Source organism: Hippopotamus amphibius, chromosome 4 (assembly GCF_030028045.1).
Source record: "Hippopotamus amphibius kiboko isolate mHipAmp2 chromosome 4, mHipAmp2.hap2, whole genome shotgun sequence".
Lineage (NCBI taxonomy): Eukaryota > Metazoa > Chordata > Mammalia > Artiodactyla > Hippopotamidae > Hippopotamus > Hippopotamus amphibius.
Window position 1 is genome coordinate 23,149,984 of NC_080189.1, and position 27,184 is coordinate 23,177,167.

Sequence of the window (27,184 nt, forward strand, 5' to 3'; positions counted from 1 at the left end):
TATATTTGGTTCTCTTTCAAATATGCCTGTTTTAGAGTATCTTGTTTTGTTCTTATGTTTTCAGTTCTTTTTCCTGTTCTTTTTCCTATCTCAATCGCTTTCAACATACTTAGTAAAAGTCTCTGTCCAGTAGTTCAGTGATCTACAGTTCTTGGAGATTACTTACTAACATTTTTTCTTGTTGACTCATTTGTTTGGAGACATGTTTCCCTGTAATTTATGTAATTTTTGTTTGTTTTTGGTAAGGTCATCTTCAGTAGTTTTATCTGTGCTTTTTCTATCCTGGGAAGGCTGGATGGAAGAAACCTTGTTTCCTTCTAGCAGTTTTATATTTGCCTCTACCAGGTGCCTAAGGAATATCATTGACCTTGAACTAATTGATATAATTTTGGGACTTGGAGGTTCCTGGACCTCACAGGGAGTGTAAACAGGCAAATCTAAACCTATGTGAAGATGGATCTGTAACTTTTAAATCTCTGGGGGTTTCTTTTTAAACAACCTAAGAGAGACAAGCTTTCTTGTTATCTCCTGGTGTCAGTGGACAGATGTATCTTTCTTATCCACTGAGAATGCAGCCCTTTGAGGTTCCTGCCTCTATGCTGGGTGCAGGGAATAGAGATAAAAGAAGGTCTCAATCCAGCTCTCTACCTCTCCTGGACCTGTATCCACATTTCCAGTTCCCAGGCACTGAAATCCAAGCTGATAGGCTTCCCAAAGCCTACACAGTTCTCCAGAGCAAGCACGGCATCAGCTCACACACAGGCTACTGGCCACTCTGACTTTCAATTCCCTGTTCATTTTTAGCCACTGACTCTTCCTCTTACATTTTTGCAAGCTCCATTATTCATTTAAATTATATATTTTATTTGATAAATAAATATATGTATATATTTGGAGATGTTCAGGTTACCCAATTTATGTTGCCAGAATTCCAAATCTCTGTGTGCTTTGATTCTCAGGTCTTTGTGGTTCTCCAGCTACAGGTTTTGTGCTATTTTTTTGGTGGTGGTCATTATAGAGAGGCCCTATTGTGTCACTTGCCAAATATATTTTCCTTGTACTTTGGCTAATGTACAACAGATATTAAAAACGTATTTCTGTCATCTATATAAAACTTCTTTTGTCATCTAAAGCCAGTCTTCATTGAAATTTTTTAAGTTCAAGTTTTCTCTCAGAAAGCTCAATTATCAATTTTAAGTCAATAGTCAAAATAATTAATCAAAATAGGATAAACTTTGTGCTCTATCATGACCATGTCTCTTATCTTCCTTTCTTATTCTCTATTTATTAAACCTTTTGTGCTTGTTTAATAAAACTTCTTTTCTTGACATTAATTCATTCCTCTAAGTCAGTGTTGCCAGAAGTCCCGCCTGAAATTTTTTTACACCAAGTGTGATATTTCTGTATTATATATAATTATTTATTTTTATGCCAGCATGAAACATACTTTCCCCAGCGCTACTAGCACAAGACTGGCTAACCTTCAAGGTTTTGATGCTGTTACTTGAAATACTGCCACATATCCCTTTCATGATTTCTCATCCTTTGTGCCTGTAAACATCACAAGGAAGCGTTTTATTATTTTACAATCATTCCTTTAAAAAATTCTGCTAAGATTAAAAAAAAAAACCTAGTTTCTATTTGTGATTTTTGTGTGGGTGATGAAATATCAGTTGATATTTTTGATATCAATTAAACTCTGAAAAAATAAACTCTTCATAAGTATCATAGAATTGTCATTGCAGATGTGCTGTTTTTTCAGGTACTGTCCTAGATGCTATATTCCCTGCCCTCGAGGAGCTCAGGTTTTATTTGGGAAAAGAGACAAACCTTAAAGTGTGATTAAGTACTGTGGTAGAGTCCTCTGTAATATTAAGTCCCTAAATGTGACTATTTATATTTCCTACAAGTAAATTTATAAATTTAGAAGTGTAATCAGCAGATGGTCTCTTTTAATACAACACAGGAATTGCTCCAGGCTATAAATAGGACCCAGCATAGTGCAGGGAAGAGTGAGTTTAGCTGCTAGCCAAAAGTCTAGTTTATTAATAAGAGGCTGTAAGTATCCCATTCAGAAAGAGCTTCTCAAAATTCAAGCAAGAACTCCTTAGCCTGTTTATTTCCTGAAGAAATTTGTCTTTTGTTTCTGTCTGCATCACTTGAAGGTCTTAGAGAATGAAACAAGCTTAATTTTACAACAAAAATAAACAGATACTTTTGACCACTTAGAGATCTTCTGGCTCTTAAAATGATACTACTCAGAAAATGTTCTTTTTCATTTTCAGCACCAGCAGTCCATTTCTCTAAAGAAAAGATAAGGTCAGGAGGAGGGAGGAGAGAAGGCTTTGTCTCTGATTGCCATTGCCTAGGTTCCTGGATACCCAGAGTTCATATACCAACTCCAGACACCAAAATTAGGACAGCACACTGATACTCTTTAAATGTATCATTGTAGGAAGCCCAGATTCTACTTCGCCTTCCACCAGTCCTACTTTCTGGAACTACAGTCGTTCTGTGGGGGATTATGCACAGACTTTAAAGAAGTTTCAGTATCAGCTTGCATGTAGGTCTCAGGCCCCATGTGCTAACAAAGACGAAGCCGATCTCAGTTCTAAACAAGCTGCAGAGGAGGTAAATGGAAGATAAAAGTGACTTGATGTTTATGATTTACAGATTGTTAGAAAGTCTTCTCTTCTACTTCTGGATTTTTTTTTTTCTGTAACCTCCACTTTTACTGGCTAGAAACATAAATCTGGCACACATTAAATGGTAGAAAGACTCCGATCTAACTTTGTGTACCTAAAACTGAATTATATTGTACGTTTTACTCTTTATGACACATAGTTAACATTGGTGTCCTACCTAAAACATTTTTCTGCACTCATTTATATTAAAAAGGTATCTCAAGTATCTATTTGTACTTAACGTATGGGAGACCCTTGCTCTTAAAATACATGTAGATTAGACTGTTTGATACTCTATAAGTTCATCAGTTTAATAGCAAATAAGGGATTTGAATTTTGTTCTTAAAAGCAAGAAGAATTTTTTTTAAACATACAAATGTAAGGAATTTTAAATATATATGTGTGCATGAATACCAACTACTGCATGTTAATTAGATCAGTACTGATGTTCATGAAGTTTTTTCCAAAGTATCCCAAATATTTCTGAGGGTGGGGGAAGGAATGATTGATATCTGGCAAGATTTTTCCTTACTGATTGTTTGTTTTAAATGCATTTTTAATAGGTGTGGGCAAGAGTGACTATGAATCGACAACTTCTTGATCACATGGATTCGTGGACAGCTAAGTTCAGAAATGTGAGTTCTTACTCTTTGGACAGTATTAGGGCCTCAATATACAAAGCATGTTATTAGAATATCAATTCAAGATATTAATTATTAGAATATCAGAATTAAGTATTATTAAAAGTGCAATATGGATGGCAAATATATATAAGAATAAACAAGACGTTTACCATATGATGTCCGTATTCTTGGGATTTTTTTTCCCCTCCACATGTAGCAAATCGGTGTATTTTGAGTGGACAAAGGAACAGTGTATTTAGTTGCTAAGATCTTCCCTTTCCCAACATCTGAATTTTACTTTTCAAAGAGCTTTCCTGTCAGAGCCTGTTATGTGTCTAGAAATGTGTGGGAAGCAAAAATGAGGTCCTTACCCTCAGAAAACTTCAATGTTAGAGAACAACATATGCTTTGAAACTACTTCAGAATATATCAATTTCTTCGATTTTTCTAAAGAAGAACCTTCTAATCTTTGGCCTGGAGGTTGGTAAGGCCAGTTCTTCCATATACAGAGTGAGTTAGTTCCCTGATTTCAACCCTGCCTCTTTCTGTTGTTCTCTGTACTGGAAATGGGGGGATGGGGGGTAGCAAGTTGGCCTCTCCTCCACTGCAGGAAGCTCCACTTACATTCTGTAGAGGCTGCCACTTCTTCCATTGTTTCATCCTTCAGCACTCGTCCACCCGCACCCAGCTCTACAGCTTCTAGAAATATGTTGAAATCACTCATACTCCTTTTTTATTCTTGTACTATAATTTCAGTAGGGTATTAAGAGAGTGGTGAAAATAGTAGCCTACTTTCTTAAACCAGAAGCATGGTTGGCTTTTTTTGAATAAAAATTCCAGAACCAGCCCTAGAACTACTCAATCAGAGTATTGAGGGAATGAGGCCTAGATCTCTCTCCTGGACCTGGTAGATAATTTTGTTGCAGCCTAAGAGTGGCTGCAAGTAGGATACACTTAATAAATGTTGGAAGAATGAACAAGTGAAATGATGTCCTAGAACTGTACTTTCTTTTATTTCTACTCATAGGCTTATCTAGAAATGTTAATATATTTATAAAGTCTTGGTCAGGAGTGTTCGCTTAGAAGAAATACAAACACAATCCTTTATCTGAATTCCTTAGGCTACAATGTTCTGAAATTTAGGTTTTTTTGTAGTTTTTTTGTTTTTAAAAGCAGTATATGCATATACTGTATATTTTGTAATACACTAGCAGGGTCTTGTTAGTACTCAGTAATCAGCTACATTAATGTTTCTGCAGCAAAGCATATGAGCAGTCACATTATGTAGGATAAAGTCTAAAAATAGCCTCACAGGCATTCAGTTCAGGTCTTGCCAGTATGTCAAATTTTCTTGCTAAAAAAATTATAAAAACACTTCATTTTCAGAGGTTAATTCAGAATTTTTATAATGAATTTCATAGACTTATATTTGATCTGAAACTTGTTTTCATCCTTCTACTTTATGGTTAAACAGAAGTGTGGAAACATAAATGGTGGTATTTCCTTGGGCAATCCTTTTCACATCCCAGAATGAGTTTGCTGTCAGTCATTCAAAATGGAATTTGAAATTCCTAGGCCTAAAGTGAATATTGTAATATTCACAGACTAGTTTCAAATACAGTAAAATCTGTTTTCCACATGGTTAGGGAATTGAGTGAGCCTGCTGAGAGGTAATCAGTCATGTTAGTTATTTTACTAACCGCAAACCAGTATAAATGCTACATGTGTAAATGTGTGAATAATTACCCTAGAAATGTAGACTGAAGATGATCCTTTTAGCTAAGTATAATGATCATAGAAAGAAGAATTTAGGAAAAACTTAACATGTAACTGAAAGTTTTATATCTTCAAAAAAAATCAGGGAAACAGGCATATGTGATTTAAGGATATAACTTAGTCAACTTATACTACATTAGCATATTTTCTTAACTTTCTCTAGACTTCAGGTAGCTACTACTTCCATTCTCTTTCACTATACTCAATTGATACTCAAGTACAAGACAGTAGAAACAGTTTCATGAAAATAATTATTTGAGAAATGCTTTAAAATTGTATATGTAAAATCTTTACCTCATTTCTTCCTAGTGGATCAATGAGACAATATTAGTGCCACTTGTACAAGAGATTGAGTCTGTCAGCACACAGATGAGGCGAATGGGTTGTCCAGAGCTGCAAATAGGAGGTATGTGAAAATAGATCCCAGCATTTGAGTTCCTTCAGTGAATCCGCCAAGTGGAAAATTTCTTAATGTAATGGGCTATATAACAGCTTTCTTTGTTATCTTGAGGTGAAGAAAAAAATTAAATGTCTATAATATCACTTTTTAAAAAATATAACAGTTTTATTGAGATACATGCAACTCACCCATTTAAAGTCTACTCTTCTTAGGTTTGGGTTGTGCAACCATCGGCACAGTCAAATTTAGAATATTTCATCACCCAAAAAAGAAACCCCACAAACCATTTTCCCACCACCACCCCAGCCCTAGACAACTACAAGCCTACTTTCTATCTCTTTAGATAGGCCTGTTTTGGATATTTCATCTAAATGGGATCATACAACATGGTGTCCTTTGTGACTGGCTTCTTCATTTAACATGGTGTTTTCAAGGTTCATCCATGTTGTAGCGTTTATCAGTACTTCATTTCTTTCTATTGCCAAATAATATTGCATCGTTTGGATCTGCCACATTTTATTTACCCATTCGTCAGTTGATTGACTTTTGGTTTGTTTTCACTTTTTGGTTATTATGAATAATGCTGCTATGAACAGTTGTGTACAAGTGTTTGGGTGAATAATTGTTTTCATTTCTCTTGGGTATTACTGAGAAGTGGAATTGCTGAACCATATGGTAAATCCATGTTTAACCTTTTGAGGCATAGCCCAACTGTTTTCTAAAGCGGATGCACCATTTTACATCCCCATCTGCAGAGTACGCGGGCTCCAGTTTCTCGCATCCTTGCCAATACTTGTTATTGTCTGTCTTCTTTAGTTATCCTCATGGATGTGAAATGGTATCACATTTGCATTTCCCTGATGGCTAGTGATGTTGAGCATCTTTCATGTGCTGGTCCATTCCTATATCTTTGTAGGAGAAATATCTTTTCAGATCCTTTACCCATTTTGTTCCCTTTTACTCATTTTTAAATTGGGTTGTCTTTTTATTATTGAGTTGTAGGTGTTCTTTATATATTCAAGATACAAGTCTCTTATTAGATATTAATTACAAAGTTGTACAAAGCATAAAAAATGTTAGGCAAATAATTTAACACTAAATAAGTAACTATATATTATTTAGTGTTAAGTAATTAGATTTCAAAATAAAGGAATAAATTTCTCTTTGAAATATGTAAGAGCTGTGGATTGCACATTAACTTTCCACTTGCTTTGGGTATCTTCTTTCCTTAAGATTTATTTTTTATTTATTCATTTATTCATTTTTGGCTGCCATGGGTCCCCACCGCTGAGCGAGGGCTACTCTCACAGGCCTCTCAATCCGGTGGCCTCTCCTGTTGCAGAGCACGGGCCCTCAGGCCTTGAGCTTCAGTAGTTGTGGCAGACAGGCTCAGTAGCTGTAGCACATGGGTCCAGCCGCTCTGCGGCATGTGGGATCCTCCAGGATCAAAGATCCAACCCATGTCCCCTGCACTGGCAGGCAGACTCCCAACCACTGTGCCACCAGGGAAGTCCCTGATTATGTTTTAATCATTCTTTATTCTCTGGACTAAATATAGATTTGTACATCACTAGTACCCATTTATTGAGTATCCAAATATTTTATATATAATGTATACAACACTCACATTAACCTTGAAAGCTAGCTTTTAGTGCCCCATTTTATGGGTCAGGCTACTAAGACTCAGAGAGGTTAAGTAACTTGCCCAGTGTCACAGAGCAGTGATTTGAGGCCAGAGCTCTCTGACTCCAAAGTCAGAAGGATTACTTTCTAGGTCTTGGTAATATTTTTTGAACTTATGCTTATTGTTTTTGAGCTTTTTTATAAGCTGTAAAAATATGTATCATAACATATATACACTACCAAATGTAAAATAGCTAGTGGGAAGCTGCTGCATGGCACAGGGAGATCAACTCGATGATGGGTGATGACCTAGATAGGTGGGATAGGGAGGGTAGGAGGGAGGCTCAAGAGGGAGGGGATATGGGGATATATGTATAAATACAGCTGAGTCACTTTGTTGTACAGCAGAAACTTTTACAACAGTGTAAGGCAATTATACTTCAATAAAGATATGAAAAAAAAATATATCTTTCACAACATTTTTACCAGCGTGATGTGCTTTTTAAAAAGGATCGGGACTTCCCTGGTGGTCCAGTGGCTAAGACTCCGAGCTCCCAATGCAGGGGGACCTGGTTCGATCCCTGGTCAGGGAACTAGAATCCCACGTATTGCAACTAAAGATCCTGCATGCCGCAACTAAGACTCAGCACAGCCAAATAAATAAATAAATAAATTTTTAAAAAATGAAAAAGAATAACATTGTTTTATCACTACAAAAGCAACATGCATATGTTCATTGTAGAAAATTTGGAAAGTACAGAAATACACAAAGAATATTACCTATGATTTTGCTTCAGGAAATAACCACAGTCAATCAATTTTAAGTCACCATGACTTATTCTTTTTTGGAGAAAAATATTGTGATACTATATATATCAATTATAAGTTATACCATAATTTAAGAACATTAAAATGTGAAAAGTATATATTTAGGAGTTGAGCAAATAGTACATATGTATGTATATATTTTCAATTAAATTGGGGTCATACTGTTTTGTTACCTGCTTTTTTCCCTTCACTTTTTCTGTTTTGTTACTTATTCTCCAGTACTATTTTTATGGCTAGTTTGTATTTCTTCTTTATGTATGTAATATGTTGTACTTAACTGATCTTTATTATTTAAACTTTAGAAGATTTTTCCCTTTACTGTTATTAATAATGCTGTGAGTAAATGTCCTTTTTACCTAAATATTTGTGTACATTTATAATTATTTCCATAGGATAATTTCTTAGAGATGAAGTTGTAAGTTCAATAGGTATAAATATTTTAAGGCTTTTAATGTACATAGCCCTTCAAAAAGCTTACACCAGTTTATATTCTAGCAATAATGTCACATATAAGAAAGCCTTTTTCCCAACATTGGGTATTACTAGTATGGTTGGACATTTTGAAACTTTGTGTTAGTTTATTAATTTCTTTGGATACGGTCTTTCATGAAGTGATGAGAGAAATCACTCATAAAAGTTTTCACTTGTCACTGGCATAATGGACAACCTTTTTTTTTTTTTTTTTTTTTTTACATTTTTAAATAGGTTTATTGAGGTATATTTGACATAGGCTAAACTGCATTTTTAGAGTGAACAGTTTTGGTTTTTTGGGGTTTTTTTTTTTCCTTTGGCTGCACTGGGTCTTCGTTGCTGCATGCAGGCTTTCTCTAGTTGTGGCGAGTGGGGGCTACTCTTCATTGTGGTGTGTGGGCTTCTCACTGAGGCGGCTTCTCGTTGCTGGAGCACAAGCTCTAGGCGCGTGGGCTTCAGTAGTTGTAGCGCAAGGGCTTAGTTGCTCCGCAGTATGTGGGATCTTCCCAGACCAGGGCTCAAACCCGTGTCCCCTGTATAGGCACCACCAAGGAAGTCATAGAGTGAACAGTTTTGACATATGTATGCCATGCATGAAACCATCACAGCCATCAAGGTAATGAACATACCCATCACCTCCAAAAGTTTCCCCAGGCCCTTGTGTAATCCCTGTATGCATCACTCTACCCCTACACTCACTCCCTCTCCAAGCAACCACAATCTTCTTTCTATTACTGTACATTAGTTTGCATTTTCCAGAATTTTAAACAAATGGGATCATACAGTATGTATTACTTTCTTTGTACAGCTTCTTCTACTCAGCATAATTATTTTGAAATTATCCTGTTGTTGATTATTCAGTTGTCTGTCAATAGTTGTTGCCCTTTTATTGCTGAGTTACTACTCAGGTATACCATAATTTGTTTATCTAGTCACCTTGTGATGACATTTAGATTATTTCCAGTTTTTGCCCACGTAATGGACAATTTTTAATTCAACCTGATTTTGAAAGCTAGTGTGTATCTTCTTATATATACCCCACAAAAATCTTCTATGTATATAGAACTGCCAAAATGGATTTGGCTGTTTTTGGAGTGTGCGTGTGTTTGTGTGTGTAAATCTGGCTACCTTGCCAGAAATGAGCAAATAAATTGTAGGTAAAGTAGATAATGCAGATTGTTAAGATAACTATCGTTCCTTTGTTTACTCTTTCAACATCTATTGAAGGAAGAGCATTTGAAGTTTTTTCAAAGATCCACATGAAGAATAATCTGTGTTCTGTGTGTTTTAATTTTAACAGAAGCTAGTATTACTAGCTTGAAACAGGCTGCTCTGGTCAAAGCTCCACTCATTCCAACTCTGAATACAATCGTGCAGTATCTAGACCTCACGCCAAATCAGGAATACTTGTTTGAAAGGATCAAAGGTAATTATTGATTTGAAGAGAGAAAAAAATGAGAGCTTTTTCACTACTTTGAAATTTTATAAATAAAGACAACATGGAAAAAATTTTTTGAAAAAATTAAAAGTATCACTAAAGTATGATCTTATTTTATAAATATGTATTTAACTATGGCTTTATTAAGGCTTATACTTGAACAACTTTTGGGTTTTATATTTTATATGCTTAAAAATGGTCAAAATAACATAGTTAACCTTGAATGCATTAATTAACAATTTTGTTCTATATAGGGAAACTTAAATATGAGCTAAATGGGCTCACATGAATATTTCACTCATTTTCTATTCTTAAACTACCAAGAATGGATGCCACAGTGACATTCTTTATAATTTCAGCATGCTGATCCTATTTCTTTCCATTTTTATGTTATATGTAACATGTTGCGTCTTTATATTTCTGTTATATTCTCTATTTTTAAGAACTTTTGATATAATCGACATATAATAAACTGTGTGTATTTAAAGTGTACAATTTGAATTTTTTTTCTTATTAGTAATGTATATATGGCAATCCCAGTCTCCCAATTCATCCCACCCTCACCCCCCTCCCCCTGCCCTGGTTTCCATATGTTTGTTCTCTACATCTGTGTCTCTATTGCTGCCTTGCAAACCAGTTGATCTGTACCATTTTTCTAGATTCCACATATATGCATTAATATACAATATTTGTTTTTCTCTGTCTGACTTACTTCACTCTGTATGACAGTCTCTAGGTCCATCCATGTCTCTACAAATGTCCCAATTTCGTTCCTTTTTACGGCTGAGTAATACTCCATTGTATATACGTACCACATCTTCTTTATCAATTCATCTGTTGATGGACATTTAGGTTGCTTCCATGTCCTCGCTGTTGTAAATAGTGCTGCAACTGGGGTGCATGTGTCTTTTTGAATTATGGTGTTCTCTGGGTATATGCCCAGCAGTGGGATTGCTGGGTCATATGGTAATTCTATTTTTAGTTTTTCAAGGAACCTCCATACTGTTCTCCATAGTGGCTGTATCAATTTACATTCCCACCAACAGTGCAAGAGCATTCCCTTTTCTCCACACCCTCTCCAGCATTTACTGTTTGTAGATTTTCTGATGATGTCCATTCTAACCTGTGTGAGGTGATACCTCATTGTCGTTTTGATTTGCATTTCTATCATAATTAGTGATGTTGAGCAGCTTTTCATGTGCCTCTTGGTCATCTTTATGTCTTCTTTGGAGAAATGCCTGTTTAGGTCTTCTGCCCATTTTTTGATTGGGTTGTTTATTTTTTTTGATATTGAGCTGGATGAACTGTTTATATATTTTGGAGATTAATCCTTTGTCTGTTGATTCATTTGCAAATTTTTTCTCCCATTCTGAGAGTTGTCTTTTCATCTTGTTTATATTTCCCTTTGCTGTGCAAAGCTTTTTTTTTTTTTTTTTAGCTCTTTATTGGAATATAATTGCTTTACACTCTTGAACCAGTTTTTGAGGTACACCAAAGTGAATCGGCTGTATTTATACACATATCCCCATATTCCCTCCCTCCCGCAACACCCCCAACCTTCCCTGTCCCGGCCATCTAAGGCATCATCCATCATCAAGTTGATCTCCCTTTGTTATACAGCAACTTCCCACTGGCTATCTGTTTTACAGTTGGCAGTATATATATGTCTATGCTACTCTCTCACTTCGTCCCAGCTTCCCCTTCGCCCCCTGCCGCCCTCCAACCTCGTGTCCTCCAGTCCATTCTCTGCATCTGCATCCTTATTCTTGTATTGTCACTGGGTTCATCAGTACCTTTTTTTTTTTTTTTTTAGGTTCTGTATATATGAGTTAGCATACAATATTTGTTTTTCTCTTTCTGGCTTACTTCACTCTGTATGACAGACTCTAGGTCTATCCACCTCATTACATATAGCTCCATCTCATTCCTTTTTATAGCTGAGTAATATTCCATTGTATATATATGCCACATCTTCTTTATCCATTCATTTGTTGATGGGCATTTAGGTTGCTTCCATGTCCTGGCTATTGTAAATAGTGCTGCAATAAACATTACAGTACATGTTTCTTTTGGGATTATGGTTTTCTTTGGGTATATGCCCAGTAGTGGGATTACTGGATCATATGGTAGTTCTATTTTTAGTTTTTTAAGGAACCTCGAAGCTGTTTTCCACAGTGGCTGTACCAACTTACATTCCCACCAACAGTGAAGGAGAGTTCCCTTTTCTCCACACACTGTCCAACATTTGTTGTTTCTAGATTTTTTTGATGATGATCATTTTGACCAGTGTGAGGTGATACCTCATTTTGGCTTTGACTTGCATTTCTCTGATGATGAGTGATGTTGAGCATCTTTTCATGTGTTTGTTGGCCATCTGTATGTCTTCTTTGGAGAAATGTCTATTTAGGTCTTCCGCCCATTTGTGGATTGGGTTATTTGCTTTTTTGGTATTAAGCTGCATGAAGTGCTTGTATATTTTGGAGATTAATCCTTTGTCTGTTGCTTTGTTGGCAAGTATTTTCTCCCATTCTGCGGGTTGCCTTCTTGTCTTGTTTATGGTTTCTTTTGCTGTGCAAAAGCTTTTAAGTTTCATTAGGTCCCACTTATATATTTTTGTTTTTATTTCCATTACTCTAGGAGATGGATCAAAAAAGATCTTGCTGTGACTTATGTAAAAGAGTGTTCTTCCTATGTTTTCTTCTGGGAGTTTTATAGTATCTGGCCTTACATTTAGCTCTTTAATCCATTTTGAATTTATTTTTGTGTATGGCGTTAGGAAGTGTTCTAATTTGGTTCTTTTACATGTAGCTGTCCAGTTTTCCCAGCACCACTTACTGAAGAGGCTGTCTTTTCTCCATTGTATATCCTTGCTTCCATTGTCATGGATTAGTTGACCATAGTTTATCTCTTGGCTCTGTTATATTCTGATTATTTGGGCAAAATATGATCTGCTAAGGAGACTGACTTGATGTGGGAAGACATTCTGGAACCTTTTTGATGTGGGCCGAGCGATGGGATTCTTGAGCAGTGGAGGAGCTGAGGGTGCGGGGCGTGGAGACTAATATCACCCTGTTTGGTCCTGAGGGATGGCTGGTTAGCCAAAGACGGGTAAGATTCCTCAGAGGAGGAACAACCTAAGACAGGCACAGCCACAGAGGGGCCAACAGGGGTGGTGCATCCTTATATCACCGTGTTTGGCCCCGGAGGATGACTGGTTAGCCAGAGACGGGTAAGATTCCTCAAGGGAGGAACAACCTAAGACAGGCACAGTCGCAGAGGGGCCAACACGGGTGGGGCACAGACCCCTAATATCTGAGCGAGGTCTCCTGCCCCCAGGGCTGTTTTGCTCTCCACCCCCAGCTCAAATCCACACCTGCTCAACTCAGGCCCAGGAAGTAAACAAAGATAATTGCCTCAATCATGTGAGGCCTTTGATTGTTTATGAGTGTAACCTGAGAATGTTAGCCCACGAACTCAATAAAAGCAGCCTGGGATGAGTCAGTGGGGCTCTTGATCCGAGAGGTCTTGAGCCCCCCGGTCCCACTTTTCTCTTCAGTCTGTGTCTGTGTCTTCTTCAAGCTTGCGGCACCCGTCACTCACCTCGAGTCGCCGAGCTGGTCTCGGCAACTTGAGAATCAGGAAATTTAGCCTCCCTGATACTCCCACATACTCTCTTTATGCCTCCCTACATTTATTTGGATAAACTCTGTAAATAGTTCTCATCACTAAAACAAATTTTAGAAATAGTATTTCACTCTTTAGATTTATCATAAATATTAACTTGAAAATGTTATGGTGCCCCTATTTTACGTTTGGACTGGGGTTCAGGAATAAACATCTGTCGTGACTTTTTAAAAACGTTTTGTATAAGGAGAATTCAAGCATATGTAAAACTAGATACAACAATATGCTCAACCTTCTTGTACATAACGCCCAGTCCCAACAACCAGCAGCCCCTGGGCAACCCCTGCCCTATCCACATCCCCAGCTACCTCCTCCCTTCCTGTATTATTTGAAGCCAGTCATATATATCATTATCACTTCATCTGCAGTTATCTTTGTATGTATCTGTAGAAATAAGACCTTTTAAAAAGATAACCACAATACAGTTATCACACCTAATATTTTTATATCATGAAATATATAGCTTATGTACAAATTTCCAACCATCTCATAAAATGTATAATTACTGTTTTTGTTGTTTGAGTTGGGGTTAAAATATTATCACATGTTATGATTGATATATATGTTTCTTTTAAGCTGTAGATTTCTCATGCATCCTTTTTTTTTCTTTGCAACTTATTTGTTGAAAGAACTGGGTTGTTTGTCCTGTAGAGTTTCCCATGATGTGGATTTTGTTGAATGTATCCCCGTGGTGTATTTCTACATGATCCTCTGTCCTATGTATTTCCTGTAAATTCAGGTGGCAGTTTTTGGCAAGATTGCCTTATAGATAGCAGGATATTTATACATCCAAAACAAGCGTGTTTGTGTGCACATATATACAAAGTGTAATTATATAAAGTTTTATATAGCAAATATACAAAAAAAAAGTTTAAATACAGTGAACACTGTATGGGGCTTCTAGATTGAACAGTTACCATCATTTTGCCATATTTGATTCTCTCTCTCTCCATATATACATACACACATGCATTTTACATACACACACAGACATTTTTTTGCTCCGCCATTGTGGACATTATTACTTTTTGGCACACAAATTCTTAAAAATGAGAACATTCTCCTGCATAACCATAATCCAATTATCAAGCCTTAACAATTAATGTTTCTATAATATCATCTGGTATACAGTTTATATTCAAATATAAATCCAAAGAATGCTATATACCCTTTTTCTTTTTCCTAACCAGCCAGGATAGAAAGAGTTTATGGTCACACATTACATTGTGTTGTTTTATTTTTATTTATTTACTTTTTTTGGTCTCTTTGTCTAGAACAGTTCTGCCACCTTTTTTTTTCCCCACATTACACTGACTTTTTTAAGAATCCAGAATAGTAATCTTGTCTCACATTTTGGATTTATCTGATTCTTTCTTCATGGTGCTATTTAATCTTTTATATCTTGTATTTCTTTGTATGTTTTGATCAGGTTTTTATGCTATGCTTTCCTTATTGTAACCCCTTAGCCTGTTTTTCCTCCTTTCTTGTATATTCCTAGCTTTTTTAATTTCACCTTTGTTGCTCCAGAACTTTCTCAAGGAGGCTGTATGAGCTCGTTTCGTTGGAATAGAGGTGGAGACTTCAAAGGTCGCAAGTGGGATACAGACCTGCCCACTGATTCTGCTGTAAGTCCTCAGTTTTATTTTGTTTTTTCATTTTGACATTTTTGTTATTGGGTTTATTTTTCCATTATGAAAGTGATCATTAAAAAGAACTTAGAGGGAATTCCCCAGTGGTCCAATGGTTAGGACCAGCGCTATCACTGCCATGGGCCTGGGTTCAGTCGCTGGTTGGGGAACTAAGATCCCGCAGGCCGTCCAGTGCAGCCAGAAAAGAAAGTAAATGAATGAATAAATAATAATAATAAATAAAAAGAACTTAGCAACTAAGTAGAAATAAAAAACTAAAATTGTACCAGCATCTTAACCCAACCACTGTTCATATATTTTGGTGTATTTTTTTTCTTTACTTAGACTGTGCTATTTTTAATGTTTTTATCGATATAAATATAGTAATCCCATATGTAAAATTTTGTATCCTGCTGTTTTTCACTTTTCAGTGTTTTAAGTATTTGCAGTATTACACACTGTCATTTAACTGTTCTCCTATATTGGACCTAAAAGTTTGGGAAACGTAGTAGGGGAGGGATTTTTGTTTTTCTATCTTAAATAATACTGCCAGGAGTAACATAATGCATATTTCTTTCTTATTTGGGGTTGTGACTTTAAGAAAGATTCCTAGAATTGGATTTATGAGATCAAAGAGTATAAAGTTTTTGAGCATTTAAGAGTTTTTCAAAATTATGGTTTTTTTATGACTATTATGCATGGAAATGAAGTTCTAAATGCTGATACTCAAAATGAGAATTGAATGTATGTGTATTTTATTTTGATTTTGCTGTTAGTTACCTATATGGGTGTGAATGATCCACTTGACAGAAAACTATGAATGTCTTACTTTTATCTTTTCATTTTATAAATTTCATCTTACAAATATAATAACTTGAAAGCATTTTTGCTAATTCTTTCTTTGGGGAAAATTTAAGAATTGGAGTCATTATAAACAGATGTTTGTAGACTACCACATACTTGATAGATTTTCATACTGACTTTGAAAACTTATTTCCTCGTCTTCAGATCATCATGCACGTATTTTGCACCTACCTCGATTCCAGATTACCTCCACATCCTAAATACCCTGATGGAAAAACATTTACTTCTCAGCACTTTGTTCAGACACCAAATAAACCAGGTATAAACAACCTCCCCTAAAAGAATGAGTTGAGCTTTTCACATGAAATATGTCTAGTGGTTTAGCGGTTTTGTTTTGTTTTTTTAATGTAGCATATTTCCTTTACAGATGTGACAAATGAGAATGTTTTTTGCATTTATCAGAGTGCTATCAACCCTCCCCATTATGAGCTAATCTACCAGCGTCATGTCTACAATCTTCCAAAGGTACTTCTAAATGTAGCAGTTGCTATTACTGATGTCATGGATGACTTGCTTCGATAATGTTTTTTAAATTAGATTCTCTTGTTTATGGAATAGGTAAACTTTTTAAATTAGGGGAAAAGAGTTACTTTTATATCCTTTTTTTTTTAAACTCTAAAAGTAATATGTGCTTAATTTGGAAAAGTATGAAGAAAAGGAAGAAAAATTCATTATTCCATTATTTAGAGGAAGCTATTGTTAACATTTGGTATAATTTTTTTGGTAAATTTCATTTTGGTCTTTCTTTGTACTTTTTAATAGGTTGAAATCATTATTTATGTAGTTTTATAACCTTTTAAAAATTAACGTTATAATTTTCCATGCCTTTAAGTGTCTTCATTAAAACACTTTTTAATGGCTATTTTAAAACTTCATAATAAAATTATAACATAATTTATTCAACCATTCTGCTATAGTTGGATATTTTGGATGTTTCCAAGTCTTTATGATCATAAATACCTTTATGCCTATAGCTGTCTGCATTTTGGATAATTTTTTTAGCCCAAAGTCCAAAAGTACAATTCTAGGTCATAGAATATTTTCAAGGCTGTTAAAATACATTTATCAAATTACTTTATAAAAAAGGTGATTGTACCAGTTTACACTTCTATCCAGGTGTTTTACTCTTGATTATAGACATCAGTTCTGTTGATGACCTTTGCAGTTATTTTTGTTACCAGCATCTTTACTAAGAAATTTTACAAAGACTATAATCATAAACTGTATTCTTCACTCCATCAGATACCCAGGAGAGAATATTTCATTTTTTTTAAGTTTACTATTTCAGCTTTGTAAGTGTAAATATTTAAGTTCCATGCAAATCTTTTTTAAAGAAACACTGTCTTTAAAAATCATATATCCTAAGATTTTTTTAGTAAAAACACTAACTCAGAGTAAGCAGGTATAAGTTAATCAGTAAATTGAAAGTCTAAATTAGGAGCTATTTCACAGACCAGAAATTACATATAATAGTTTGACTTTAGTGCTAGCAAAATGCTGCCTTGTAGTCCCATGTAGGTAAAATAAATTTACATTTAATATGTTACGTACCCCGTTAACATATATCATAATGTATTTTGAAGTGTGATTAAAGGCTTTTTAATCCCAACACTGTTGTTTATGCTGTTAATTTTGGGAATAGAGTGTTTTTTGTGTAGGATACAGGGGTACCGGGGTACCAGCTTCAGAATAGCTCCCATCTAGACCTTCATAAATGCTGCTCCCCATGTATGGGAACTTCCCAGTGTCTTTACTTCTGCTCATCTTTCAGGTCGCAACTTCATCTCTCTCTCAGGGAGGCATTGCTTGCCTCACCACTCTGGGTTTAATGCATATGTCCCATGGCACCCTACACCTCCTCCTTTCTCATAACATTTATCACACTGGATTGTAATTCTGAGTTTCCTGTCTGCCTTTCCTATTAGACTTTAAGCTCCTTGACTACATGCATTCTCTCTGTCTTAGTCACCATAATATTCCCACTTCCTAGCACGAAAGTAGGCACTTTAATGAATGAATGAAAGGCTAAATTACATGGAATTCTGAGTTAGTGGAGTACAAATTGATAAGATCTGAATTTACCTATCAAGCTGAATGGTTTGATTTGGTTTAAATCTTGCTGTATTTTTTGTCTTTGTTCCAGGGCCGAAATAATATGTTTCATACGTTGTTAATGTTCCTCTACATCATAAAGACCAAAGAGTCAGGAATGCTTGGGTAGGTATGTTTTAGAAATACAGGTACTTAATTTATATACTGTTTTTCTTATGTCCAGTTTCTGCAGAAAGCAGCATCATATACTGAAAAGATTTGTGGACTGAACAGTAAGAGATATGGCTTCTAGTACTAGCTCAGCCCTGTCACGACCCAGTTCTGCCATCTTGAGCAAGTCCATTACAGTAATTCCTTGGAACCTCCATTTCTCTACTGATAAAAAAGCAGTTTGACCACATCATTGGCTTTACAGCTGTGTCCCCCAGAGGAACAACTGTAATGTATCAGGCTCTTGCCACTTTAAAATAAAAAAAAAAAAAAAAAAAAAAAACAGCTGGAGTCCTATTTATTCAAGCTATCCCATTTCAGACACAAAGTCTTCTGCAAAATGTTTATACTTCCAGAGAGACTGAGTCAGCACCCATTCCATTGTATTGTTAATTGGGATGGAAAAATGGTCAGTTGAAATTGTTTACTTTGTTTATTCTAAATACTTAGTAATGAAGTTCACATACTATTACAGTAAACTCAAAATTGTTATCTTGTCATTTTGGTGATTTGAAATTTTAGTCCTTCAAATAATATTTGAAGTAAATGGACCCCAGCTAATGCTGGGTAAATCTGTTAATGCAAAGACTGAAAGTCTGAAAATCTGGGTTCTGGGTCCATCTATGCCTGCACTAAGTAACCTGAGGCTAAAAAAATGTAAAGGGAAGGACTGAGTAGAAAACATCAGGGGTCTGTTCCATTTCTGATATGCATGCTTCTTTTCAGTTTTATTTAGGTGTCCTGTTTTATACAGGTTCTAGTACTGCACTGTCCAATACAGCAGCTGCCAGCCACATGTGGCATTAAGCATTTGAAACATGCCTAGTCCAAATTGAGATGGGCTGTCAATGTAAAATACATAGACTGGAATTTGAAGACCTAGTACCAAAAAAGAAAAAGTAAAATATCTCATTAATAATTTTGTATATTGATTACATGTTGAAATAATATGTTGGATATACTGAGTTAAATGAAATGTTATTACAATTATTTTCACCTGTTTCTTTTTACTGTTTAACTTTTTAAGGTTATATATTTTAATGTAAGAAAGATTAAATAGGAAACTCTTTTGTCAGGCGTCTATGGTACCATGGCTCTTTTTTCTTTATTTTTTTAATTACAAAAATAATGTATGCTCAATATAGAAATATTTAAACAATGTCACAGTGTATAAACTAGAAATTGAAAACGCCCCTCTGATTAACTCTTTCTCATTCCCACTCCCTCGAGATATCCAGTGTGTTAACAGTTTCAGGTGTATGTTTTTAGACTACTTTCTGGGGAAAGTTGATTTTGTTTTTATTTTTCATTTTGTTTAAAAATATATTGTACCCAAACGTACTATTCTGTGACCTACCTTTCAGTCTTATGGTGTATCTTAGATATTCTTCTGTCAGTAAATATAGACTTTTTCCCTAGATTTTCTAGCAGTATTTAGAAATATATAGATATATGAAAGAGGGAATGTGCTATAAATATATTGTTTTGTAATTCTTCACTTAACAGTGTTTCTGGATGGCTGTCTTGAAGTGAGGAATTAATTTAGAAGTATTTTAAATAAATAATGAATTTTGGGTTTTAATTGAAAATTTATCTTTTCCTCTAAAAATCTAAATTGATACTCAATACATAAGTAATTTGTGATGATAGCATGAAGCTTGTGTTGAGTGCCATATATAGTTTGTCATATACGTAAAAATATAAAATCTTTAAAAGGTATTGGGTTGGCCAAAAAGTTTGTTTGGGTTTTCCATTAACCTCTTATGGAAAAGTCTAAACAAACTTTTTGGCCAACCAAGTACTTAGTAGGGCCAGTAATTTACTCAGAGGCCCAAAAGAATTTATATAATTTTTCAAGTGGTTATGTTCTCTGAATGAGCAACTTACATGTGGAAAATGAAATATTTTAGACTAAAAGTAATCCATGTTTTATTTATTTGGGATTTTTTTTAACCAAGGGAAAAAATCTTTGAAATTATTACTTTTAAAATATGGTTGATTAATCTTTTTTAATATGTTTTGGGACAATCAAATGTTAAAAACTTCTCTCCTGTACCTTAAAGGAAATAAGCAAGTGGCTCAAATACAGTCCATTTGGAATCATGCCTATAACACAGCAGATTGATACAAATAGATTATCAATTCAGTGCCCCATAGTTGTGCGGTTACTGGAATGAGATGAATGTTTTACATCCAAAAAGGAAAAAAAAATCTAGACAGAATGGGCTGCACAGTAATTTGTGTCCTGTTTAGCAAAAGATACCATAAATAAACTTTAAAACTAAATAACAAAGTGAGACAAAACATTATAATTGCAACACTTAGAGCAAAGCCAAGTTAATATCCATCATGTATAAAGAGCATATATGTTAATTAGAAAAGAAAAATATAGAAAATGGTCAAAGACACGGGAAAGACGTTTTCATAGAAGAGTGTGCAAATGGTTAATAAACATGAAAAGATGCTTAGCCTCATATACAAGCAAGCCAAAATTAAAACATTTTTTTCTATCAAATTTGAGTTCCTCATTTGCAATGTTGGTGAGAGTATGGAAAAATGGGAAAACACAGTTGATGAAATGACCTTTTTTGAAGGGCATTTTTGGTAACATACTTCTAAATTTTTTTATCAAAATTAATAGATACTCATAATTTTAAAAGTCACATTATGCTAAAATTTCATGACAGAAATGAGCAGTTCCCAGTATTCCCCAAGCCCAAGCCCGAAAGCAGCTACTTGAAACTCTTGTAGCTTTTTTTTTGTGATATTACTCCCATAGTTCCAGATAATAGAGGTATGTGGTTCTTCTTGGACGTTGTAGATTATTTTGTTAGATGAGTAATATTTCTCTCTTACGGCCCTCTTCTCCTCCCCTCTTACTGTGAATACAGTTGTATTATTCTGTGGAGTAGTTTTTTTCTTTTTATTATGCGCAGCATGGTATACTTTAAGCTATATTAATACAGTAAAACCTTGGTTTGCAAGCATAATTCATTCTGGAAACATGCTTGTAATCCAAAGCACTTGTATATCAAAGCGAATTTCCCTGTAAGAAATAATGGAAACTCAGATGATTCGTTCCACAACCCAAAAATATTCGTATAAAAATTATTACAATACAGTAATATAATACAAAATAATAAAGAAAATACAAAATATAAAGAAAAACAAATTAACCTGCACTTACCTTTTAAAACCTTCGTGGCTGGTGTGAGGAAGACAAGAGAGAGGAGGGTTGTTGTGTACGACGACTTTCACTATCACTAATGGAATCACTGCTATCTGTTGGCTCAGTGGAATCTTTTTCTTTTCGCGCAAGTTTAACAAGGAACCTATCGAATGACACTTGCTTCTGCCTCCTTTTGAGGATTTCACGGAAATGTAACATTGCATTGTCGTTAAACAGATTCATTGCTCGCACTGCTACAGCCTTATTCGGGTGGTGCTTTTCTATAAAATTTTGCACTGTTTTCCACGTTTTACACATCTCCCTAATCTCATTTGAAGTGAGGGATTCCTCCTCCTTTTCCTCCTCCTCTTCTGCAGACGAGATCTCCTCCATAACCTCTTGCTGTCGCTCGCGATGCAGATCCATCATTTCGTAGGTGGTCAGCTCCTTTGGCACAGTTGTGATCATGTGACATTCGGCATCACGTACTACTCGTATTGCAAGACATCGCTTGTATATCAAATTTAAATTTATTAGAAATGTTTGCTCTTCTTGCGGAACACTCACAAAACAAGTTACTCGAATTCAGGGTTTTACTGTACTACCTATATGCAGATTTACTAAAACGTCCCTAATTATTAGAAGACTCCTAATTAAAATCAAATAGGTGAAATTCTCTAAGAGGCCTAGCATCTCTAAATCCTCCATTTTTAAAAATTTAATTGACACTTAAATCCTACTTGCTAAAATTGTCCTGTTAACTGTATCTGTTGTAATAATTCTTTTTTTTCCTTTTTAATTTATTTATTTTTTGGGTGCGTTGGGTCTTTGTTGCTGCACGCGAGCTTCCTCTAGCTGCGGCAAGCAGGAGCTACTCTTAATTGCAGTGCGCGGGCTTCTTATTGCAGTGGCTTCTTTTGTGGAGCATGGGCTCTAGGTGCTCGGGCTTCAGTAGTTGTGGCACACAGGCTTAGTTGCTCTGCAGCATGTGGGATCTTCCTGAACCAGGGATCAAACTCGTGTCCCCTGCATTGGCAGGCAGATTCTCAACCACTGCGCCACCAGGGAAGTCCTGTTGTAATAATTCTTGAGGTCCACTGAAAAATTAGTTTTCAACACTCCATAAATCTATTTATTCTAGATTTGTGTTTTAAGCACAGTTAAGAAAGTAATTACTGTTACTAGAATTCACCTGATAAATCATGTGTAACATCTTATTGCAGAAAAGCACTAAATGTCAATTAAACATGTATCCCTTGCAAAGACTTCTGTTTTAGTTATTTGAAAAAAGACCTTAAAACACACACACACACACACAGAAAAAATACCTTAAATGCTTGGCAATCAATTCCACTAAAACTTTTTTTTTTCTCTTTATAGGAGAGTTAATCTTGGTCTATCTGGTGTGAATATTTTGTGGATTTTTGGCGAGTAGCGGGTCGTTTAATTCAAAATATTTGGACTTTATTTGACTGAATCAGAAGTTGAATCTAAGCATCTCTGAGTCACTGCCTCTTCTGAAACAAGATACATATGTGTATGTTACAGACTCTTTAGATTTAACAAAAAATTAGCTATTATGAAACTTCTTTGTGAAAGTGTGCCATATATCTTCTACACCAAGAAATACTCAATTTTTTTTATCATTTCAGAAAAAAATACAACCCTTGAGATTTTTTGTTGACCCAAAAGAATGCAGTTCCCCCTTGAGTCCTTCTTCATTGTAACCCCCAAATAAGAATTATCCATCTGATTCTTCCCCACAAAAATTGTTTTTTCAATTGAATTATTTAATATAAATAATTTTTTTTTAAAAAGCAAATTGCTGATTTTTTTTAAATGTCTATATTACCCCAGTGTTCAGCAAATCAGCCCAAGGCCTATCTTCAAAGAAATGAGATAAACTTGTAAATAATATATTAGTTCATGTGTATTTTTTAAATATTATTGAAAGAGATTTGACAGTATTAATGTTTAAAAAATCAACTCTTAATGAAGTTCACAGTCTTGAACATGGTTTGAAAGATGCTGCATGATCTTTCCTCTGCCCCACTCACCCCTACCTTCCACTCCAGTCTTGCCTTGCCCCTCTCCTTCCCTGTCTCAGCCAGACAAACCCTCTCTCAACTCTCATCCTAGGGCCTCCATGCACTCCCGCTGTCCAAGACATTCCTGCCCCACTCTTGGTCTATCTAACCCTCCTCAGCATCCTTCTAGGCTCTGCCTAAATGTTGGTTTTCCAAAGAGGCTATCCTTCTCCCCACTCCTTCGATTCGCACCTCCACCACCCACCTCCCGCAGATCCCTTGACTGTTTTCTCTCCTGGTACTTTTCAACTTTGCATGGTTTGAAATCACATATGCAACATGCATTTCTTTATATGTCTCTCTAAATCTGTGCTGTTCAATACAGCAGCCACCTGAGGCTATTATTAAGCACTTGAAACACACCTAGTCCAAATTGCAATGCTCTGTAAGTGTAAAATCACACCTGTTTCAAAGACTTGGCATGAATAAAAGACTGTAAATTAAAAAGTAAACCTAAAAATAAGTCAACTCAGATTAAATTTAGCTGATAGAATTAAACTATTTAGGTCTTAGTTAATAGGCTGAAGACATCAAGAAAACAATTGCCGCAGTTTTAATAACTCAGTTTCACTATTCCATAATATTGTATTGAATTCCCTTCTTTAAGATCATATCTGTTTAAATTTTTAGGTATGTTAAAAATATCTTGAGAGTAAGAAATTACCAAGTTTGTAAGTTTTGCTTGATTCTCCATCTTGATTTTCTTACATGTGTATGTAGTATATCCAAGGCTAGCTAGCTAGCAATTGCATATATTTTCCAGGTTGACATATTGTTAGAAACAACTAAAACCAGTATATTCTTTGTAACTCCATGTCAGTATTACATGTGCAGCTCATTTTGTATAATTTGTAAATCCTGTTCCTGATTTTTAAAAGATGTCCAAAGGAAAGGAAGTTTCTATCTTTTAACTGCTTTTGATATATGTTAAATTTGTTATGATAAAATACCAATTAAACATGTTAAATATAAGAACAAGTTTAAATCTACTATTTCAAAAGTTTGTGTCTACTTCACAATTACAAAAAAATAAAAAATGATGTGTCATTTCTTATATTAAAAAAAGTTTGTGTGTCAAAATTGCAACATACAGTAAATGTTTCATGTAAAAAGACTAGGGGTAACATTAAAAAAGAAGATATTTTGTTTGCATACTAAGGGTGGTGTGGGTTACTGTACTCTGGGTAGCTTTCATGTGTTAACTTGTCTTCACAAATGTTTGAGCCAGCATATACTTACTATAGCTTTTATTAAAAATATTTTGATGAATTAGTTTGAATTCATACTTCAGGAAGACAGTGCACTGCAAATATGGTAAATTTTTTGATCCTTGTGTTAAATTGAGTAAATACCTACTTTTCTCTAATTAAATGTTATGTATAGTATATTTCTCACAAATTTTTCTTTTCTTTGTTTGACTTACCCTTGTGGGATCAGATCTTCTAGATTAAGTTCACTGTATCACTTATTCTTTTTTTCTCTGTGAATATCAGCCTTTTCTTCAGCCAAATTTGTTTTAGAGGTATGTTTAGGTGTTTATAATTTAGTTCCTACTGTGACATAAAAATGCTATATTGCTTGGCTTTCTCTTTTACACTTTAAACTGATTTTAGTGGTGAAGACATGCAGCATGTAGGTGGGACTTCTAAACTCAACTTTGTAATATAAATCCTTCAAATGTGGGCATTCCTCAAATGTCAGGCTTTGGTCCTCTCTCTCACTGTTTATGCTTTTCCTTAGAGATCTTGTTCATTCTGCTACTTCATTTATCATCTCTGCATTTGATTCCCAAGTTCATCACCAACCATACTGTCTTCCTGAGCTCTGGTGTTAAATTTCCTGTGACCTGTCAGACATTTCCACTTGGATATCGTGTGCGTTCTTCATGTGTGGAACTGAATTCACATCTGCTGAAACAGCTCCCTCTTCTAACATCCCTTTTTCTGTTCATTGTACTACCAGTCACCCACACTCAAAACTCTACTGTCATGATTCCTTGAGCTCCGTGGGTCCCCAATCCAATCAGGCAGCAATCTCATCCATTCTTTCTTAACAATGTCTCTTGCAGCTGTCCCTTTCCATTTCTGCTGCCACTATGCTCATTTACACCCTTATCGACTCACACAGGACTACTACAACAGCCCCATTAATCTCACAGCTTCTTAATTGTTGCCATGTTTCCAGATTTTCCAATTCATCCTGTAGATTCTCTTCAAATTCATCTTCCTAAAACACCTGTTTGATCATTTTATTCTCCTGATAAATTCCTTGGCCTGACATTTAAAGCCTTCCCCAGTCTGGTCCCAAGCTAGTTTTATCCACCTGGATCCTTGGCTTCAGCCAGTGTAGGCTGCTCCGCGCTGGGCTCTCTGCATGTACCTCCTGCCCCTCCTGATCACTCTCTGGGGATGTTCCTTCCCCCCTCTACAGTCTACCCTTCCCTTGAGACTTTGCTCTAATTAAACCTGCTATTTTTGGGAGCTGATCCTGACCACTGCAGCTGGCAGTCATTTCTTCCCCAGGATAATTAGGTCTGTACCCCTTTTTTGGCACTCAGCAGCCATACGAATGAATTCAGAAATGACTTTTAGTCTCTGAGAGTGGGTCCTCATAGCTTGTCTCATCCTCATGAAAGACCTGAGTTTTTTACTAGTCTGAGCTGTGCTGCTCAGTTCAGGAAGACTTTGATGATGGCTAAAGCTACCTTTTGGGAAAGGCTTGAGTTCTCTTCAAAGGACACCTTTTGAGCAGCCAGGTGCACTGACTTTCTGTTTGTGGCTAGGAAACATTCCTTCAAGGAGAAGGAAACATTCCCAGGCCTGAAGAGCTGCAGCAGGGACACTGCCTAAGAAGTGTAGGCGTTAGGAAAATACACAACCAATTCCTGGTACTCTTGGGGGTCTTCCTTAGTGACCTGGGGTGAGGCCATTGAACTTACCAGCAGCACGTTGTCCCAGATGCTACAGGGGCCACTGTGAGGGGCCGCGAGAGGCTAGCTGGCCCACCCATCCCTCTAGGTGGCTTCAGTCATAGCATTCCCCAGGTTGTAGGTAGGGCCAAAAGTACATGAGGATAAGCAGCAGAGGGCTGAAATCTCTGGCAAGAAGGCTTTGGAGAAGGATCCTTGGGTGGGTGGGGTGGGGGGTGTCTGCCCACTTAGAGTGGGAGGGGTTTGCACAATCAGCACCTGTGCTTCTTATGTCCCGGTGACATTGCCACATCTCACTGTGTGTGCCAGTGGCTTTGTGCTGAGCCTGCAGGGTTGTTAGGCATTAGCTCTGAGCCACATCTCTAATTTGATCCCCGAATTGTCAACAGTAAATTCCATTTCCACAAATGAACTGCACTGACCTAGGGGACAGGTTATGGATTCTACAGAGGGTGGCACTTCATTCGGGAGAAGAATCCAATACAGCAGGATGAATATGGAGAACAGCCTTATGTGTGCCCAGAATCCTGTCCCTAGAACAGCAGTGACCCCAAAGATATTCCATACCAAAGTCACATGCAAACAATGCCAGGCACTGCTGTGGATGAAATGTAAAGCTATAACTAAATCCTTTCATGCCCCCAAAACAAATTGAATATTCCACCGTCAGTCTAGCTAGAAGAGCCTTGAGAGGACTGAGCTCTGTCACTGTTGGGGC

At 36.0% G+C, this 27,184-nt stretch overlaps 1 protein-coding gene across 5 annotated transcripts in view; it reads left to right on the forward strand.

The window, feature by feature from the left end:
- TMEM209 (transmembrane protein 209) overlaps nucleotides 1-24,904 on the forward strand; it is a 36,821-nt gene extending 11,917 nt beyond the window's left edge. For 4 of the 5 annotated variants that reach the window (XM_057733423.1, XM_057733420.1, XM_057733424.1 and 1 more), the window contains exons 7-15: nucleotides 2,456-2,631; nucleotides 3,248-3,319; nucleotides 5,393-5,489; nucleotides 9,706-9,831; nucleotides 15,055-15,152; nucleotides 16,164-16,278; nucleotides 16,387-16,484; nucleotides 18,163-18,236; nucleotides 22,831-24,904. In XM_057733423.1, coding sequence (XP_057589406.1) covers nucleotides 2,456-2,631; nucleotides 3,248-3,319; nucleotides 5,393-5,489; nucleotides 9,706-9,831; nucleotides 15,055-15,152; nucleotides 16,164-16,278; nucleotides 16,387-16,484; nucleotides 18,163-18,236; nucleotides 22,831-22,885 — 911 coding nt within the window. In that variant the 3' untranslated portion in view covers nucleotides 22,886-24,904. The other variant, XM_057733426.1, reaches the window with a different exon arrangement.
- Nucleotides 24,905-27,184: the final 2,280 nt, after the last annotated feature.